A 21261-nucleotide genomic window follows, 5' to 3' on the forward strand; every position below is an offset into this window, starting at 1 on the left:
GGATCGGCGTGTTTGGATAGTTTAAAATGGAATTTTACAGAAATTTACATTTTACATTTACATTTATTCATTTAGCTGACGCTTTTATACAAAGCGACTTACAATTGCTATATATGTCAGAGGTCGCACGCCTCTGGAGCAACTAGGGGTTAAGTGTCTTGCTCAGGGACACATTGGTGTCTCACAGTGGATTCGAACCCGGGTCTCTCACACCAAAGGCATGTGTCTTATCCACTGCGCCACTACCACCCCATGAACCAAAAACTCAAACTCAAACTCAAACTCAAAACAGAAATGAACCAAAAACACATTATTGGAAAATGTTATTGCCAAAGAACTTATAATAGTTGGGAAAGATTAAACATGGTACTTTTGTCCTTTACAAATATTTAAATACATCTTGAAAAGTTGATGCCGTCAATGAAACTGCCCTTATTCCCAAATAAACATGCAGAACATCAGTAAGAATATTTGCTTCAAAGTAAATTAAATATTTCTAACTTAACATATTTACATTTATATATTACATATATACATTTATTCATGTCACTGTGATGTCGATACACAATGTGTAAAATTCCAGCCAATAAAATAAATTCATAATTTTAATAAGTCGAAAATGTTATGGCTGATAATCTAAATGGCCGGTATTAAAATTCTTTTCTATTTTATGTAGAAAAAATAACATTTTAAAAATATTTCTTTAAAATATTTATATATAAATGGATATTCGTTTTGAGATTAGCTAAAAATTTAATTTAAAAGTGTTATTAATAAATTCAATTTAACTTAAAATGATGAAATTATTAGTTTTTTTTTAAAGATCAACTTTGACTTAAAGCATTAGATGATGACAACAGTTATCTAAATATGCAATACCACCTAAATGTATCCAAACTTGACTGATAGTCATAAATAAATATTTATTGGAAAAAATACTGCAAAATTTTCAATTTCTTCAAAATATGGCAGATTAAGATGCTTTGCAATGTTGCAATGCATTTCAGCATATATAATAATATCTGATAAATTTTCACTGCTATTTGGGCACATTTTACTGAAAATCACTGAAAACCTACAATTCAAATTGTTTAAGAGTAACAGTAATCAAGGGGCAGAGCTAGCAAAATTACAATTATATAAAACTTTACTGGAAAAAAACTGTAATTTTCATGACTTTAGCCTTCATTTCTATTTACAGTAAGGCCAGGTGCATTAATGCAAACTGAGCTAACACACACATGCTCTTTCCTAAGGCTGTGCCCAATCAGAAATCAATATGACTTGGCGGTTCTCAGTTCGCAGCAAAAACTGGCACTGTATGGCTACGGTCTTGTGAACATGCACTGCGGTCTGTGAGTTTGCTGATTTAAATGGATGAAATTTGATTCAACTGATGAGGCTCTTCATGCATCCCTGGAAGCTACATTGAGAAACTCGGTACAGTAACTGGACTCAAAGGGACAAAAACTGAAATGTTTACGACAGTCAAACCTGAGAGAAAAAAATAAATAAAAATAAATTCTTGAGGTTCACACACCAAACTGTCAACATAAACCTAAAATTGAAACCATGAAAACCAATTGAAACCATAGTCCACGGACAACAAGAATGTGTATTCTTCATCAAATGAAAAACAATGTACAAAGCACAGTACACAACAATGGTTTCAGAATGACTCGGGATAAGGGGTGGAAAGGGTCGGAAGCATCATGCCCTCTTACCTGACTTTAGGACTATGGTGAGAGTTTAGAATGGAAGAGGAAGAACAGAGGAAATTGAAGGCAACAAATCAGAAATGCAATGGTTGAATGAGACAGGCTCTGTCTGGTGTTGCATTGTGCTTTACTCTCACACACACGAATTAACTGAGGATTTTACTCCTATTTTACTTTTTAATCCATTAGGATGTGATTTTAGGCATATATGAAGAAAATAACAAATATAGAATACCCTACACACTACAGAAGTTATTATGAGATATGCCAATATCTCAAGCAATTCTCTGCATGGCAACTGGAGAGATGACATGATCAAGGATAGAGACCCTCAGTTTTAGAGAACCACTTTCTTGTGCCTGATCGTTCAACCTTTATGATCATAATGTTTATGGTGTTGCTATAGTGATAGGATGATAATTCATTTCTTGTTATGGCCGATAACCAAAAAAATTGCAAATAAATCAATAGATGCCAAAATGAATCCTACTTTATATAAAAAAAAGAAAATGACTAAAAAACACTAAAACCTACAATAAGTAGTTTGTATGCTACAAGTGAAAATATTAACTTAAATACATTAAATAGAAAAGTAAAATAGAAAGATAAGCACTTAAAGTGCTATGAAGTATTAGAGTAAATGTAATTAGATATTGTACTAAACTACTTTGTAGGTTTATGGAGTATTAAAATATTAGCAACTTTTACTTTGTACTTAACTATGTTTTTAAATAAGTATATGTACTCTTTCAGGGCTCCAGACTAACTTTTCCACTGGTTGCACTGGTGCTACCAACTTTCTCAGTACTGTCAATCGATTAAAACAATTAACTAGCCTATTCACGATTAATCACACTTAACATTAAAGTTTTAAATATATTTTTATATTGTAATAATTACACATTTAATCTCCAAATTAATGTAGAAACAACATAAAGTATATTTTAAATATTTGATCTATTAGGTAGGAAATATTCATAAATTGAATAAAGTTATCAAACACCTCTCAGTCTTCACTGTAATTTTCTCTGACTTTTTCTTTGATTTGATATTTTTAAATTGATGTATCACAGAAGCGGGTTTATTAGGCTGCTGTCGCTTTAAGATCTGATGCATACAATGCGGATCTGGATCTGACAAGCATCCGATGTTGTCACAACTCTTTGCGTTCATTTAACACTGTTTTAACTAATTTAATACTGTGCTTACAAGGATACTCGACAAAGTGAACATTTTGGCATAGCCTACTTTTGTGTGTTTTTGTCCGTTCAAGCGTGAAAGAGAACTCAATGCGGCTGCGCGCTGTCTGAAGCGGCATTCTGTGCGCATGAGTCCTGTGTGTGTGTGTGTGTGTGTGTGTGTGTGTGTCACACATAGAGGAGATTTACAGACAGCACGCCGCCAGTACAGATTTAAGTTCTTATTTTTGCGTTTTATCGTGCTTGAATTGTTTCTTAGCACTTGAATGAATGATAGCGTGATAAAATACTATAGAGCAGCCAATGGATGAAAGAAAAAATCTGATGCTGCATTATTGCGTTAAATATTTTAAACGCGTTTAACTGAAAAAAATGAATCGCATGCGTTAACGTGTTAATTTTGACAGCCCTAATTTTTGTATAATCAAACATTAACATAATATGTATTTGTCATATTCCTTTGCTCACTTGGTTCCTCCCTGTCCGCACCTGTGCTCTCGTCATCAGTTGTGTGTGTCGAGGCTGTATGCTGGCGCGTTGGCTTGTAATTCCTGAATTCCTGTACGTTCGTTAATAAATAAACTGTAAGTGTCTTGCGGAAGAACATTGTAGCCGGAGCTACTTCTCTCCGTTAATGTCTGTGGCGAGTCACGCAGGCACTGGGCAACTCCGCAGCCGAGCCAACCCCGGGATAAAATAGTCAGAATATAAACACTTATTATAGGCGTCCCGTAGTGATTTTGAACATAAGTTACGGACTGCAGCAGCTGCTGATACAACAGCGTTCTGTTGCGCATGCGTGAATTTAACTGATGAGTACATGACCATGCACTCGCACTATGCGACCACATACAATTTTAACTCGCACATTCCCCAAAAATGGTCGCAGTCTGGAACCCTGTCTTTACTCAAATACATTTGTGATGTGTAATGGGCAATTACCAGGGCAATTGGTCATTACAGTTTGCATGTCACCAAACTTTTTCTGCAGCAGTTTATTTCTGCTACAAAAGAAGTGATATCGCCATCTACGGGGCATTGAAGGTACTACATCTTGTTCGTTTTGCTCTTACTCGCCTAAACTTGTCAACAAGGCTATTTTATGCAAATGTGAGTGTATTATTGAAGAGACCTTTTTAAAGGATATTGCTTTGCATATGCCCTTTTTGAGCACTTGAGTTTAACTAAGATTTAAGAGTCTGCAGACGTTTAAGAGGCTGTTGTGTTGGCCTTGATTATTGCAATATTGAGGTGTTCAGTTTCATTCTGATTTTAGAAAATATACATGTGATTGCTCTCCTCACAAACTCCTCAGTCACTGGCATGTCTCTTATGTGTTGAGGACTACTGCATCTTTGAGCCTATATTCAGTATGAGTAAAATACTTGAGTACTGTTAAAATCAGATACTTTAAGAATTTGACACAAATTGTAGAATAGGTGACTTGTTGTAACTTGTAATGGAGTCATTTTCATTGTAAGGTATCTGTCCTTTTACTCAAGTATGGTTTTCAGGTACTCTTTAGACTTATGTAAAATGGGTGAAAATAATTAAATCCGAAATATTTGGCAATAAATATACTGGACAACACTGATACATTAAAAATGATCACAGATTATTTAGTCGAAAAATCAATATGGTGCGATCCCTTAAAAGGAGTCACATGGCATTAAGCATATGACATCCAATCCCTGCATTTCTAGCACATGACTCTTGTTTTCACTGAGACATCATTGGCTTTCAAAGGATAACATACGCTTTATATATCATAACGTTAAGTCATTAGATGAAAGGTGTCCTCTCCGTGACAAATGCTTAGGGCTGTTATTGAACATGATGGTAATTTCCTGTTATGAAGCTTGCGTGTAGTTTGAAATCTCACTCAACCCTTTCGATTATTGAACGCTGTCAAACTTGTGTTTGTTGGAGGGAAAATCCCCTGAAGCGAGTTACATGTAGGTTAAACATTAGCTATGGCCTTCTCACTCAACAGCACATGCTACTGAATCAAAAGATGACAGCAGGGCGGCCAACACAAAATGCAAATAAAGAGTCTACAGCCTTCAGATAAGACAGGAATCAGGAAATAACAGCTGGGCACTGCAGCCATGAATGCTCTCCATTCAGAATTCATGAATTCCAGCTCAATTAGATGATAGTTATGCTGAGTTAAGGTGAATGCTCTTCAAAACACAGAATTTTGTGTTTTACAGAGAAAAAGAAAGTCAAAAGGGTTTGGAAAAACATGAGAATTTGGGTGTCCCTTTAAATGGCCTAATGTTTTCTCTTATCTTATGTGGTCTGTTAACCAGGTCAAACAGTCTGCATGTTGTGAACCTGTTATGTATACTAATTCTAAACTATATTAATAGAAAATAGTACCAATAAAACTTACAGCATGCTTCCTACAGATCTACTATTATGACCTACATTTGTGGGATTTGAACCTTCAACATTTCACACTCAAATAAATAATTAATAAATATTCGTACCCGTTTCATTTACGTATGTCTGACAAATATGCATTACATTAAGTTTACTTGTTTATATTAAAACGGCGTAAATTTGCAATTTAAACACAGAAATCTTAAATTTAAGTCTAAATATTTTTGGAGTGCATTAAGACCTACAACTTTCCATTGTGTATGTTTTGCTGAAAACAGTAACAGATGAGGTGTAATTTTCATAATAATGTAAAAAGCTGTTTAGATGACAAGTGACTCGATAGTGACTCGTTACCTGGCTGTGCGGCCTCCAACACTGAATCCCACGTATCCCTCCTGCGGGAGAGAGTCGTCTCCGAGCTCGCGCAGGTCTTGCGGTCCCAGGTACTTGCCCGTTTCTCCTGTCATCGCATCCTCACCTATCAGCAAAAGAAAGAATTACTACACCCTTCAGAGGAAAAAAGACCCTTTACAGCAACACTGACCCTTTAAAGTCAACATGAATGGCATTCAAAACGCCTTTTCCAATTTTTCTTTGGAAATAATGTGAACTGATGATTCATAGGCAATAGAGCAGGATCAAAGCGAATAGGGAAAGTTTTGATTTCATGTTGGCGTTAAGAATGAATGGCTGGATCAAATCAAAACGCCCCCCCACAATCCCACAACAATCACTGGCACACTTCCCAAACTCTTTCATGGCTGAAGATTCATGCAATCTTTGTTTAGATTTGATTATTTTAAGTACAGAAATGTAGCAAAGCACTTAGAGAACATCAATACCATATGTTCCAACCAGCTCATGGTTACCATAAATCGGTTTTTAATATGCATCTATGACAAGATAGATTCAAACAGGCCATACATCCTTAGGAAATGCAGTTAATGGACACTACAGCAGAGCAGCAGTGAAGTGAGTCACAGAAAAAGCTACAGCTAAAGCGTAGAAGAGAGAGGAAGACTACAGTCACACTGCAAGATCAAGAACCCAATTAAGATTTCCTGATTTTTGGGAATGATGTTCACATGATCTACATGTATATTAATATATTGAACTATGATCATATATTCATTTTTTCAAAATATTTTTAACATATTAAACAAATAATATTTTTAAGTTTCTGTATAACACGTATAATGCAACTAATACATTATTTCTATAGCTTTTGACAAGACAATTCCAATAAAATATGCAAATAAATGTATGAAAGATGAGCAATCATAATTCAATATACAAACAGATCATGACTATAGTTCATCCATTTTGTATACTGAACATAGCAAAACTGGCCAAATATTTAAATCTAAATTTCTTTTAAAATATATACCATTTAAAAAACAGTATACACTGTAAAAAGTGGTAACCTGCAATTTTTACCAGCTATTTCTACCTTATTTCACCCATAAACATTGTTTTGTTGGCATAAATTAATGTATATAGGTTGGTTCAGTGATAAAAACCAGTTCATTTAGATTTGATCATTTTTAGGGTCCTTTTTTTCAGTGTACTCAATAGCCAAAATGATTCACAAAACAATACAAGTTTGAATGTCTGTTTGTTTGAGCTAAAAGTTAAAGTTAAAAGTTTAAGTTAAACACAAAGTTACAGATTTAGAACAAACCCTAACCAGAATGTATGATCAGATTTTAATTGGATTTATTTCCACTTTTGCAAGTGGCCCAGAATAAACAAATTTTTTTTCTGTCATGTAATTTGCTTGCGTCAAAAATCATAATTGGGCCACATAGAACTACGTTGTGAATGCAGGTTATGAGAGAGAGATTGTGGCGACAGCACCCCCCCCCCCCCCCCCCCCACCCCACCCCACCCCACCCCTTTCTGCGAATCACCCTGGCAACCACCTCCCCCCAAAATCAGCCCCATGGAACTGCAACTTTCACTCTCTTTCATACACACACACACACACTGATATTTACACAATTTAATTGTGAAATGTCCTAAACAAAAATGTCTGTGCAGCCTCTTGCACAATAAAACGGTTCACTAGCAGCCTGAACACTACAAGTTTTTACAGGTTAGTAAAAACATGTATAACAAGTTGTGACTGAAAATAACACACTTTTACCTAATGTATATTAATAATAATTATTACAAACTCAAACTAACCCTTGAAAAACAGGTTTTAGCAAACTTCTGATGACAGTTTTGGAAGTAAACTCATACATGCACACACAAACATATTTCTCACACTTCAGCTTTAAAACTATCATGTTGTGTGGCTTTGGACAGCGTGATCAAACCAGAAATAGCAGTTTGTGAAAAACAAGGTCTCTTACGCTTAATAGCCAAATCCATCCTTCATCTTCACACCAGCTTTAAAAATATTTACAGATCCTCTTTGTCCTTTTTCACTACCAGAAGCCACTTCCTCAATCCGGTAAACTCCACACAGCACGATTATTTCCACATGTTCACTATGGCCCTGTCCACAGAGTCTGAAGCGATCCAGTTGCTTCTTTCTGAGCGCGTGTTCACACACACACACATACACACACCCCTCTGCCGTAGCCTGACAGGACGTTCAAACGGTGAGGGGCTGGCGTGAGCCTGATCCGTGTGAGGTCATCACGGGAGCGAGGTAACACTCGAGGCAGTTTCAGAGCGAGTGTGGCAATGGGATCTCGGCATTCCTCATGCCTCAGGAGCCCCCAACTGGGGTGGGACACAATAGATGTGGAAGGGTGGCGTATTTCTATGGTAATTTGTGCTGGTGCTGAGGTGCTCTCTGTAATCAGACCCTGTACAACTGAGGGATCACAAAAGAGCCCTTCTACAGGCAGCAGAACAAATAGTAAAAAAGGAGGGAGACCAACAAAAAAAAACCTGCCTGCCACCTGACCACGGCCCCCTGGGAACAGCGTTCTTGAGCTGCCAGAGTTCAAACTCCAGGAACTCAAAATCCTGCTCCATATGGGAATCACGGAACACATTGTGACACCTGTTTATAATCCCAACCGTGTAAACATGTTATTCCAGAATACAATTTAGAGATTTCAGATAAATGCAGAGCAGCATTAGTATAAGTATTTTACAACTATTTTACTAGTATTTTACAAAATTAGTATTTTACAACTAATTTGATCTAGTTTCAACTCTTATGTCATTTTATACTCTTACAGATTGCAAGCAAAAACCAACAAGCATAACCAGGGTAGTCTGATTCACAAACAAATGATTCTTTTAATGAATCAGTCAAAAAGAATCAAAAATAAATCTGCAATTGAACCGTTAAAGTTGGCATGAAAGGGAAGTTGCAAACGGCTTCTCGAACGAGAAAAAATGAAGGGCAGGACTTGATTTTGTCCATCTGGAATTGTTTGCAATTGGTTGCAGCAATTGTCATTTGCTAATTGCTGTGAAGAACACGTTGCTGGAGGGGAGAGGTTATTTTTTGTTACTTTAAGAGAACAGAGTTCTGTCCGGAACCGGAATTGTTGAGGATTTAGAGTCAACTATTCTCATTACAATCTGCAGTTGATCCATTGAGAACTGATTAGATCATGGGAAGCGGGCATTCCATACCAGAATGTAGAATACACAAGAAAATGTGTATTAAGAATGTGAATTGGGTCAATTTTGACAGATGAAAGCATGTGCTAAATGAATAAATGTAAATGTAAACATTGGCTTTAAATGCAAGTTACCCGGGATGTTTGCCTGGGATCTGAGTTTTTAGCACTGCACATCACGACCGGATAAACAGTGCTGAGCTCTTCCACTCTGCCAAAGAGAGCGAGAGAGAATCAGATGGAAAAAGCAAGCAGCGTCAGCAATGTCAAAAGGTTTTATGCCAACCAGACGTTTGCATTCAGCTGCCAATTGGTGATGTGAGCAGAATTGATTCATTCATTTTTGTCAGTCCAAGATATTGTAAAAGAGACATTTTTATACAGGAACTGAACGTCAGAATGTTGAGAGTATATTCATATGAAGTGTTTATTTAGGGTACAGAGGTGTAATATGTAAATAAGAAGTCATGTGAGTTATGTCAGTTATGCCCCGGGAGTATGCAGGAATATAAGTTTACAGAAACTAAACACCATGCTTCAGTCTCTGCAGTGCACACACACACACACATACACACACACACACGTTTTATGGTTTATGGGGACTTTCCATAGACATAATGATTTTTATACTGTACAAACTGCATATTCTATCCCCTTACACTAACCCTACCCCTAAACCTACCCATCAGAGAAGCCTTTCTGCATTTTTATATTTAAAAAAAACATCACTTAGTGTGATTTTTAAGCTGTTTTCCTCATGGGGACCAAAAAGTGTCCCCACAAGGACAAGGATTTCAGGTATTGCCATCTTTGTAGGGACATTTTGTCCCCATAATGTAGGGTTTACCAGCCCCCAAAAGCTATATATATATAAAAGCAAGGATAAAATGCATTCATAACCATCACGTTACAGTATCAAATAAATGGATACACAAAATTGTCATTCATGGCACTGACTGGCAAACATCTATTCAATCCTTTTAGCTTACACTGAAGCTCTATGGGTTTTGACTGCAAAACAGAAATGGACCGAGCCAAACAAACTTCTGTCCAATTATCTCACAGCCAAGACTTTTGAAGAAAACAATTCTGTCCATAGAGGCTGGAATTACTAAGAGAGTATGTGTGAAATTGTAATTATATGTAGAGATGTTAACAGAATAGCAAAACCAAGACTTAATATATGCAAGCCAATGGAGATTTGCATATTGAGGAATTTCATATTCATAAAGAGTAGCCTAGCAACTAGTACAAAGCCATATTCAACAGCCATGGAGTGAAAAGAGTCTAAAACACAAAAAAGACTTAAGAAGATCTGGTTAGTTGGAAAATGTGAAAAAAGAAAAAGGCAGGTGCTACAAGAACAAACCACACAAAATAAGAGATACCTTCTTCAACATCTGAAATATAGTCCTCATTGAGCATTTCAGGCACATTGGCTCTACGGACTGTGTAATTTAAATAAAAAATGTTAGAAATAATATGTAAATGGCCAAAAATAAACTTTACATGAAAACAGACCACTATCACATGAAAACTTTTCTTTTTACCTTCATCATCTGACATGTCCAAAACCTCGTTCATTGTTTCTGGAACATTCATTTTATGTTTCTCCGTCACTGTCTGCAAACAAAAAAGAAGAAAAAAAAAAACATAAAAAAATGCAATTGTGGAAGTGGCTTAATTTTGCTCTGTGTCAAATAAGCATGTATACTTAAAGCATGTATTCTATTATTGGCATTATTTTCTTATAAGCGAAAATAGCATAATATTATTTTCTTAGTGATAGATGCTATTTACTCTAAGTGAAAATAGCAGCATTTTCTTTGCAATAAGTGTAAAAAGTGTATTTTTACTTTTAAATAGTGTTAGATACTATTTGCACCTCTGTCTTGTTGTACGGAATGCAATAATAACATATTGTAAATGATTATATGTATTACAATTATTAAATAGATGCTGCCTTATTGGGACAATAAAGCCCTCCCTACACCAACCCCTAACCCTGACCGATAAACACTTTATTATTAAACGTTAGACACTTTATTTCCACTTTTCGAATATTTTCTTAATTTTTATTGAAAATAAATGCCTTTCTGATCTAAAACGTGATGAGAAAAGGGAGTAGAGCGAGTTCGACAAAAGGCGGATTAGAACTCGGGACAAAACTTTCTGCCACGTGCCTTACCCCTACACTATTGCTGCTACTGCTGATAATCCAACGTTTTCCATAATTTTATCTGGGCCAACCAGACGTCAGTGGGCGGAGTTAGAGTAAATAGCCTCTGCCAACCAGGCGGGCTATTAGCTCTCAGTGTAAATTGACACGCCGTTTATTATTTGTATATATGTAGCATTCTTTCACAATCACAACAGACCTGCAACCCACTTTTATGCTGAGATCCACCAGTTGAAAACCTCTGCACTAAAGCACTGTTACACCCGGTGTACAGTATCCTGCAGAATAGCTATATTTATATATCTAAAATATGTTATGACACAAAGTCCCTCACCACAGTAGTGTGCGTCTCCTCTGTCACGACTTTGAGCGTGTCGACCACAGAGATGTAACCCAGGCGCCTGGCAATAGCTAAGGCCGTGTTTCCATTCTGTAGGTTCAAGAAAAGGCTAAATCAGTGCAGAGATCATAAATGTAAAAAAATAAACTAGAACATTACATTTTCTTAAGTAAAAAAGTCTGAAAACTTCATTTTAATAGTCCCTGAAATTCCAGGATTTTCATGACTGCTGGCTTAAATGTAAGTCTATGGGATTTTTCCCTCTCATTTCACAGTGTACAAGGCAAAAATCAGTCTGATTGCTTAGAAAAATAACAGCAAACTTCTCTGTATATTTTTTTTTTAGGCATCTTGTTTTGAAGAGGTGCATGAATTCACTTGTGTGACACTCACCACTGTCAGCTCATTAGGAGAGGCTCCGTGCTGCAGCAGAAGGTTAATGATGTGTGTGTGACCCTGCTGAGCAGCCTGATGAAGAGGTGTGTATCCATTCTGAACATGAGAGGATTTTAAAGAGAAACTGAGAGATTAAAACTTTTCCACCAGTAATTAGAAAAGACAGTTCTGTAACAAGAGTAAAAGATAAAGAAATGCAGTTACTCAGCCTCACACATTGCGTTCTCTGAAAATTATTTCAATAACCTTAGTTTTGGCGTTGACTTTAGCCTGGTTCTTCAGGAGGAAGTGGACCATCTTCACATTGCCATAGTGACAGGCGACGTGCAGGGGTGTGTATGCCATCTAAACCAGAACAAAAAGACACACATTACTCAGACTTCTGTTTCCAGTCAAGCACATGCATTTTTCACACATAAAAAGGGCCATGATGTATTCAAAGAATGCTCTTACATGTCTAAAAACACAGTCACACTTAACCTAATTTTTTAGAGGTATAGGGTTCTATTTTAACGATCTAAGCGCATGGTCTAAAGCGCATGGCGCAAGTGCACGTGTCTGAATCCACTTTTGCCGATGGGAAAAATGGTCCAAAAGGGTTGTCCCTATTCTCTTAATGAGTAATGGGTGTTTTGGGCGTAATATGCAATAAACCAATCAGAGTCTCATCTTCCATTCCCTTTAAAAGCCAGTTTCACTCGTGCCATGGCGGATTGGCTATTTACATGGCGGAATTCGCGCTCGCGCAAGCAGACCATCTACGGGACAAGCCGGATTCCACCACATCTTTATGTACACAATAATAATCTTTTACATTGTAATCCTTTTATTTGTAATATTTGGCATGTTTGTGTGCTGCTGCACATCCCTGTGTGTGTAATAAGCAGTGTACGTACGCACATTGTGGACCCGCCTATAGGCTCATATTACTAATGTGCCCTTTAAAAAACAAGGTTTTGTTGCCTCAAAATAGCATTGCACCAACAATGTTCCCAAACACACCTCGTTTTCAGACCAGCAGCCTATGGGAACACAGACAGGCACAAATGCATTTGCTATTTAAACAACGTGGTGCAGGACGTGAAAATGATAACTGCGTCGGGCTGAAACTAGCAAAAAACACTTGTGTCGCGCCTGGCGCCACATTGCACCACATGCATAATAGGGCCCATAGAGATTTAGTTATTAATCTTGGATAGGTTTTACAACTTTGACCACATAAAGGTACACAGTAGTATCCAGTTCAATCCAATTGGATGTTCTATAAAGCTTGTCTATATAACTAGGAGGGCGGGGTAATAATAGTAATAATAAGCACTTGTTCTTTATCATTGCTCTGCATCATTCCCTGTGCTGAGAGTGTGTTTTCTGTGGGTCATTGTGCTGTTGAGTATTGATCTGTGTGCTGCTGTGTGTCTCACGCTCTCTCAACATCTGAGAGCCGCACTGAACGACCTTGAGCCGGGGCCGTTCGATGTTTATACACGAGTGACCAATGAGGGGACTGGCCAGACATAGTGTGTGGATGTATGTGTCGCATATCTACCTATTTGTCTGTCCCACAAGGACAGTACGATCTCCACAAGGTAAATGTATTAATAAATATTATGCTCAAAATTATGCTCATTGGAAAATGTAAAAATGCTACAAGGTTTCTGTGAGTGGTAGATTTAGGGGATAGAAAATACAGTTTGTACAGTATAAAAATCATTATGTACGTATATTGAGAGTTCCCACAAAGATAGCGAAACCTAACGTGTGTGTGGTTCAAGTATTCCCTACATTGTGGGGACAAAATATACCAGAAATGTTTCTGGACATTTTTGGTCCCCTTGAGGAAAACAGCTTACGAATCACACTAAATGGTGTTTTTTTGAAAATGTAAAAATGCAGAATGTTTTCTATGGGGGTTGTGTTTAGGGGTAGGGTTATGATTAGGGTTAGAGCATAGAATATACAGCTTTTGTGCAGTACAAATATTATTGTCTCGATGGAAAGTCCCCATGAAACATGGAAACCAAACATGTGTGTTTGGGTGTGTGTCCAATACCTTAGTCTCTGGGTCCACTGTGGCACCATGATTAACCAGCACTTCTGAAACATTGACCTTGTCCTCTTGAGCCGCCAGGTGAAGAGGGGTCAGTCCACTCTGACATAAATATTCATCAACCAATTTAGTGACATAACTGCACAGATATGACACATCATGCAGAAATTAATCATCCATCAGTGTAGGTAATTCTAACGGAGCTTATAATAAAAGTAAATAAGGTCAATTTGGATTTGATGTTGACTTTATTAGTATAATGAGGTCATATGGATCTTTTCCTGTTATAAACTTCACTCACCCAAAACCAAATTGGAAGATAAAAAAAAAAAAAAGATAATACTGTTGAATATGCTCTTTGTGGAATAGCGTCATAAAGTAACTGAGCTGATTTTTCACCTTGTTTCCCAGATTGACGGCGGCTTCACGGGCGAGCAGGAGCGTGACCATGTCAACGTTGCCCTCCTGGGCTGCCAGGTGGAGGGGACTGATCCCCTGGCGGGTCGCAGCATTGGTATCAGCTCCGTACTCAAGCAGCGTGGTCGCTATCTCCATCTGGTTCTTCTTGGCAGCTATGTGCAGAGGAGTATAGCCGTTCTGGGAGGGAAAGCAAGTGAAGGAGATCATAATAAAAGGATTTCTATGAGCATCCAGACAAAAATCTAAATAACGATAACAAGCGGGAGCTTGTCCTAGATCACTATTTACTCTCAATACCCCTTGAACTTTTCAACAGTGATAACAGTATGGAGGACTGGTATTAGGCACTGAAAGTACAGAAATGATTACATCATGTTATAGTAACTCTGTCTAAAAACAGAGACTCTACTAACTGCAATTAAAGCCATACTCTATATTTCTCAACATTGTTGCTTTAATGATTGCAAGTTAAATTTGGAAAATGTTAAACTCACATCAGACTCTTTGACAACTGGGTATTTTTCCACAGGAAACCAAATCGTATCTTCATCAATGCTTTCTGAGAATTGTCTACTCTGAAATTAGCCTGGGAAAACCCAGACAACTTCCGGCAAATTTAGATTTGCTCTGCAAGTAATCTGGCAAAGAGCTCATTCAAGGCCATTTCTAATCCGTCGAAATCGCGGCATCAATCAGAAACGTTGGGGCGGGCTTTACACGATGACGATCGCTCTGATTGGTTTTAGCCCAGAGGCATTTGAGCGACGTCCGTTCAACTTTTAAATGCATTATTATATTCAAATTGCAAACACATGAGGACAGTCTCCATGAAAGACCCACTGGCAGATGAACGTGCTACTACATTTCTCTCTGAAACGGTAGGAAATTAAATTAGATTTAATAGAGGATTTTAACTGTGACAAGATGATTGACAGGGCAGTTTACGTGACAGGATGCACGCGACAGATCCGTCTGATAAAGATGACGAAGTAGTATGTCCCAAAGCGTGCCTACTTTTTTGCTACACATTCAAAAGTAAAAACCTTTTCTTCACAAAAAGAGTACATACTTTTACTTTTATGGCGTAGTGTAATTTAGGCGAATTAGGACGCAGCATATGGCTTTACACGATGACGATCACTCTGATTGGTTTTAGGTCTATCCAATTGCGCCCAGAGGTATTTGAGCGACGTCCGTTGGTGATGCCCCTTTCGAAATGAGTTATTAATGAAGCTTTGCCAGACCATAACTCAGTTACTACTGAGAATGGTCTGGTTTTAACCAGGCTACTCTGAAATGTGCTATACAATTAAATTTGACTTAACTTGACTTGAAAGGTAAACCATTTAACAGTACAACAATGATGTGCTGGACCTACTGTATACATTTCTCATGTTGCCTTGAGGCACAGCACTAGAACTGGGCGATATTTCGATTAATCACAATATATTCACAAAAAATATGCAATATTAAATTAAGTAACATCTATTCATAACTCTGATTCAAATATTAATTTGCATCATCGCTTAATGTTAATGGAAATCCTTGCGATATTTTCTATATTACAAAATGAAAATAAAAATAAGTACAGTATAACTTCAAACTAAGTATAAAAGTACTGAGGAAAACATTTTTAACTAGATTTTACTGTATTTTTTGCTCGTCCAGCCCTACAGCACTAAGCCACATGCTGCCAAACCACTATAACCACACTAAAACCTTAGATTTATGACATTTTCAAAACAGGAACATGTTGACAGCAGCGCTTTGCTTCTAACCTCACAGATTAAGAGTGGAACGATGGCTAAAAGGTGGATAAAAGCAGTCTGAAGCTAGTCGAACTGAGCATATGAAAAAAAAGATCTTGTTTCTCAACAGCTAGTGAATATTGAGGTGTCAGCCAGTGAGGTCAACTGAGAGCTGTCCTATCCAAAACTGTGAGTCAGTTAGTGTTCTCCACATGCCAGGTCTGGCTGCTGTTCGTTGTGAAGGAACAAAGGCAGTATCTGGGTCACTGTATTTGTTTAGGGGTTTACACTGAACCGTTTCAGGGTGGACAAAACAACACAAACCGTTTAAAAGCATGAAAGCATGTACTCTCTATTCAAGCTCAAACAAAAAAAACTGTGGAAATGTTTTTTGTTTGTTTGTGAATTAAGACTATGAGAGAACTGGTTCATTAAACTTTCAGATCTCTAAGCTCCGTTCCAAAAGCGGCATATGTAGACAATATTGTTTGACATCATAGGCTTATTTCCAGCTGTTAAAAAAAAAAAATATATATATATATATATATATATATATTATGCTGCTTCTAAAGAAACTTGTTTTGATTCTGATGAAGCTGAATCACATATACAAATCTAAATCTAAGTCAAATATTGATAAAAATATATGACAATTTACCCAAAACTTGTGCTATTTTTATACTCTTACGAGTGTCACGTCATTAGCTTAGCAACATGCTAACATCAGTCCCTATAGAGTGCAAGAGTGCCCGTCTACTTTTTCAGGGCCGTTTGTTCTGGAAGTATTTTTTCCATTAATTTCTCCCATAAGGATATTTTTTTTTTTAAGTCTTCATTAAAGTGCCATGAACCAAGCTACATTATTTAAAAAACATAGGAAGACAGACTGGATGATGTCATTTGCAGTGCGTCATGGGAGTGAGCAGAACTAAAGAGCTCTCATGGCACATTTTGCTTGCCTCTGATTGGTGGATTTTTATGTGCATTACATTATGGGTAATGTAGTTTTTCACCAAAAATGTGGCTGTTAAACATAATTATTTAAAAAATAAGTTGAAAAAATAATGTGGACTGACAGCTTCAACAGAAGCAAATACCATCCATTAACAACCTCATATTAGAGTGGTCTTTAAGGGTTTATAAGTTATCATTAAAAATCAATTCGTCTATGGAGAAAACGAATGGAGTTTTTATTTCCGGAAGCCGACTGTTGCAGCATGATATTTTGAGTGACAAGGACTTGTTGCGCCTATGTTGATAGTCCAAATCAGTCACTTGCGAAGTTTCATCCTGGTTAGGATGCTTCCTTAGAAGGCCTAGTTGCCTATAGGCAGTATACAGCAAGTCAGCCAGGTTTTAGAACAGAGCCTACATTTTCATAGATGAATCCAGGCCTCGTTTTGCCATCAATGGTATTTTCAACGCAACCTTGATAAACAAGGAACTTGATACAAATTATTTTATGCTTGATGTATACATGATGCTTTGAGTTTGCAGTAATTTACTGCACAGTTCACAGAAGGGACCAAAAGACCATAGAGAAATCATATGACAAACCCTAGAAACACTTTTTTTCAGGACTGCTAATTATTAAAGGCATAATACACATTCATTAAATAATTAATTCAAGTTCTGTCATCATTCATCCGTCTTCTTGTCATTCCAAACCTGAATGACTTTATTCTGTGGAACACAAAACAAAGATGTTTTGAAGAACGGTCACGCTGCTCTTTTCCATAGAATGAAAACATTTGGCGACCAATGACTTTCAACCTCCACAAAGACTTTGTGTTTTTTAAAGAAATAAAGTTGTACTGGTTTTCTGATCCTGATTTGAGGATGAATAAATGATGACATACCTTCACCATTTTTAGGTGAACTATCCCTGAGCAATCTATCAGAACAATATCAACCACAGAAGTACACAGTTTTCAAGAACAACTTCTTTACAAAGCAATAAAAAGCTTACCATCCTCTGAGGTTACAGTGGGTGGACTAGAAGTGAAATGGCAAAAATTGAGAATGTAGGGTGGAGGTGGTTTTGTGTGAGCATGTGTGCAGCCGTTTGGTCTGTGGCCATATTTCTTCATCACTTGTGTGTGTGTTTGTGTGTGCACATGTGGTTGCGTTTGGATGAGATTGGTGTCTGCTAGTTGAGATATTGTGATCAGTACACAGATGCGGTAAGGGTTTCCTGATACCTTTGCTGCAGCGTGTGGGGACGCTCCTTGGTCCAGCAGGAGGAGGGCCACTTTCTGGTTATCGTAGTGTGCAGCAACATGCAGTGGTGTTAGTCCACTCTAAAAACACACACACACATAGATAGACAGCTATTATTGGCTGTGAGCTCAAAGTTGGGGTGTGTGAAACAGCTGCTGTTATAAATCAATCAGCTTTTAGCTTTAGAGAGTAAATTTAGCCAGTGCACATTAGCGAATGAAATCTCTGACATGTCTGGAAAATGATAGTATGTATGCTGATAGCATACAAACGCCTCTCCAATGTGTGTTTTCATCTGGAAGATGTCGTTTTAAAGCATTCACAAGCTGTCAGAAGCAGATTTATGATACAGAATAAAAGTGAATATGGCACTTCCAGATGATCTCTGCAAAGCAAGCATGCTTACTGGGTAATAGAACTGTATAACATTTTACATTACAGTGACTTTGTTTTTAATGATAATTGAGCTGTGTATGTATAAGCAACTACACAAAATATTAACATTAAGCACATGCTGTTTATATGTATCAAAGATTTATATTCATCTAGCTGGTTTTGATTTTGTGAGGTCTTAATGGTGCGGTCACCATGGATTTTGTGTTTCATTCGCTTCCATTTATACACATGCAAATGCATGAGAGTTGGAATGAGAGTTTACTTTAAGTGTGACGCAAAAACTATATGATAATTAACAAACATTTATGAGTGCACATCTGTCTATTTGTCTTTGAAGCACAAATATTATGTCATATGCCAGCATATGTTAGCATGCTGTTACTTCTTTGAATTATATATAATTGTTTGTTTGCCGAGTTGGAAAACAGATGTAATAATTTTTAGACATCACATTACACAAAGAAAGAATTCAAATGTGTCTCATATTCATGTATCTCACCCAAAATCCCTCCTTTCAACAGATGCTTAGAAAGGAAAATCAATGCTTAATTTCTTACCATGGTCATGTTACCACACCAGAAACCGAAGGATGGCCGTGATGGCGTAAACTCAGAACATAAATCCTGTACATCAGGGATGGGCATCTTTGGTCCTGGAGGGCCACTGTCCTGCAGAGTTTAGCTCCAACCCTAATAAAACCTCACCTTCCTGTAGCTTTCTAGTAATCCTGAAGACATTGTTCAGTCATTAGGGTTGGAGCTAAACTCTGCAGGACAGTGACCCTCCAGGAGCGAAGTTGCCCATCCCGGAAGCACATTAAAGGTAGTAATCGACAACCTATTACCATTAGTGCAAATAGACACTTTTACCTTTCCAGCTGCGTCAGGCGGCGCTCGCTTCTGTAACAGCAAGTTAGCAACTTCAATCTTCCCGTATTTGGCTGCAACATGCAGGGGAGTGAATCCCTTCTGCAAAGAAAAATAATTCATACATAGAAATTAAAAATGGATCAACTAGGATACTGAGACAAGTCATTTAGTGTGGCATGCAACTGCAGTTTGGCAAAACTGGTCAGTTTTGGGGTGGGGTTTATGAACTGCAACTGACATTGGGAAATAAACTGATATGTGTTGCAAAAGTTTCCTTTTGTTAAGTAATACAAAAGTATATACTAGCCCTTCTGTCTAGTTAGAGATGAAGTCTGTACAGTATACAGTAGAAGCTGACCTTTCAGGTGGAAAAAAGTCTTTTTGGAGATTTAAGCATGTTTATGCCACAATCAAACTGTAATGCGGGAAAAATACTGTAATAAATGAATGAAAACCAACCGTAAAAAAAAAAAAAAAAAAAATATATATATATTTAAAATGTTATATTTATTTTATATATATATATATATATATATATATATATATATATATATAAATATATTTTCATATATACATACATACATACATACATGTATGTATGCGGGAAAAATACTGTAATAAATGAATGAAAATCAACCGTAAAAATAATAATAATAATAAAAAATATATATATATCATTTAAAATGTTACATTTATATATATATATATATATATATATATATATATATATATATATATATATACAAATTATAAAAATATATATTTTCATATATACATACATACATACATACATACATACACACCATATATATATATATATATATATATATGTATGGTAATTTCTTTCTTAATTTCTTATTTATAAATGAAATATGACCAGTTTTAAAAAGATTGAATATTTCACTCTAATTTACATTATGGAACCAAAACTAAACAAAACTGATTGTATTGTAACCCTTTTTCTCCTTTATAATCAATTGCCTAAAATTAGTGTCATAATGTTTATTTTATAACCTCTGCCTCAACTGGGAAATGTGTAGGTTTAGTTGATCTGGAGATTGACATTTTCCCTTGACACATTGAAGGCCAGCATTCCATATGCCTTACTAAATCAATCATGAACAATACTTAGAGACACAGGACAAACATATCCAATGACAGCTGTGTTATCGGAGGGAAACTCTGCTCTGCTGTGAATGGAGTCGCGGAATACACCATGAATTCATTCTCCTACCTCAGCACATTCTCACACTGTAACACTTGGCAGCTGCTCAGTGATGTTTGTCTAGTATTTTATGTCTATCACAATCACACAGCGGGACACCGGGGGAATCTTTTATTTCTACAGCTAAAACAAAGCTGCTGATAGTCGTTGTGGTCAAAGATACAGGTTGAGTTTTATTGGGTGGAAACAAACTCAAAACCATCTTTTAACTTTCTCTTCTGGAAAACAGACTAAAAAATATTGGCTCATTTTGCATCCGTTGTTTTGTCCAATGACAAAAACGAATATAGATTTTTGGTTTAAAATATATTTTTTTCTCAATGTAATGTCTCCCAGCTGTTTATAAAATAAAGAGTTGCCCCGCCCAAACTTCCTGTTTTAATAGGAAATATCAACACAGAAACGGCACTCGCCGAGCCATTTCATGTGGTCTTTGAAACCATGAAGTGACATTTTTTTATTTTTTTTTTATGTTATATTGCATCATTTCTTATAAATGATTTATCCATGCACATCATTTTTTTGGTCT

General features: G+C 36.8%; 1 protein-coding gene across 34 annotated transcripts in view; it reads right to left on the bottom strand.

Moving 5' to 3' along the window:
* ank3b (ankyrin 3b) overlaps positions 1 to 21261 on the bottom strand; it is a gene marked incomplete at its 3' end in the record, with an annotated part of 169839 nt that overhangs the window by 34106 nt on the left and 114472 nt on the right. For 21 of the 34 annotated variants that reach the window (XM_082151467.1, XM_082151455.1, XM_082151463.1 and 18 more), the window contains 10 exons: positions 19508 to 19606; positions 18224 to 18322; positions 14254 to 14451; positions 13858 to 13956; positions 12054 to 12152; positions 11805 to 11903; positions 11406 to 11501; positions 10443 to 10515; positions 10281 to 10340; positions 5657 to 5780 (listed from right to left, as the gene is read on the bottom strand). In XM_082151467.1, the coding sequence (XP_082007593.1) occupies positions 5657 to 5780; positions 10281 to 10340; positions 10443 to 10515; positions 11406 to 11501; positions 11805 to 11903; positions 12054 to 12152; positions 13858 to 13956; positions 14254 to 14451; positions 18224 to 18322; positions 19508 to 19606 (1046 nt within the window). The other 13 variants (XM_082151441.1, XM_082151458.1, XM_082151436.1 and 10 more) reach the window with 4 other exon arrangements.

Source organism: Leuciscus leuciscus, assembly GCF_965113295.1.
Source record: "Leuciscus leuciscus genome assembly, chromosome: 21".
In the NCBI taxonomy this organism is placed as follows: Eukaryota; Metazoa; Chordata; class Actinopteri; order Cypriniformes; family Leuciscidae; genus Leuciscus; species Leuciscus leuciscus.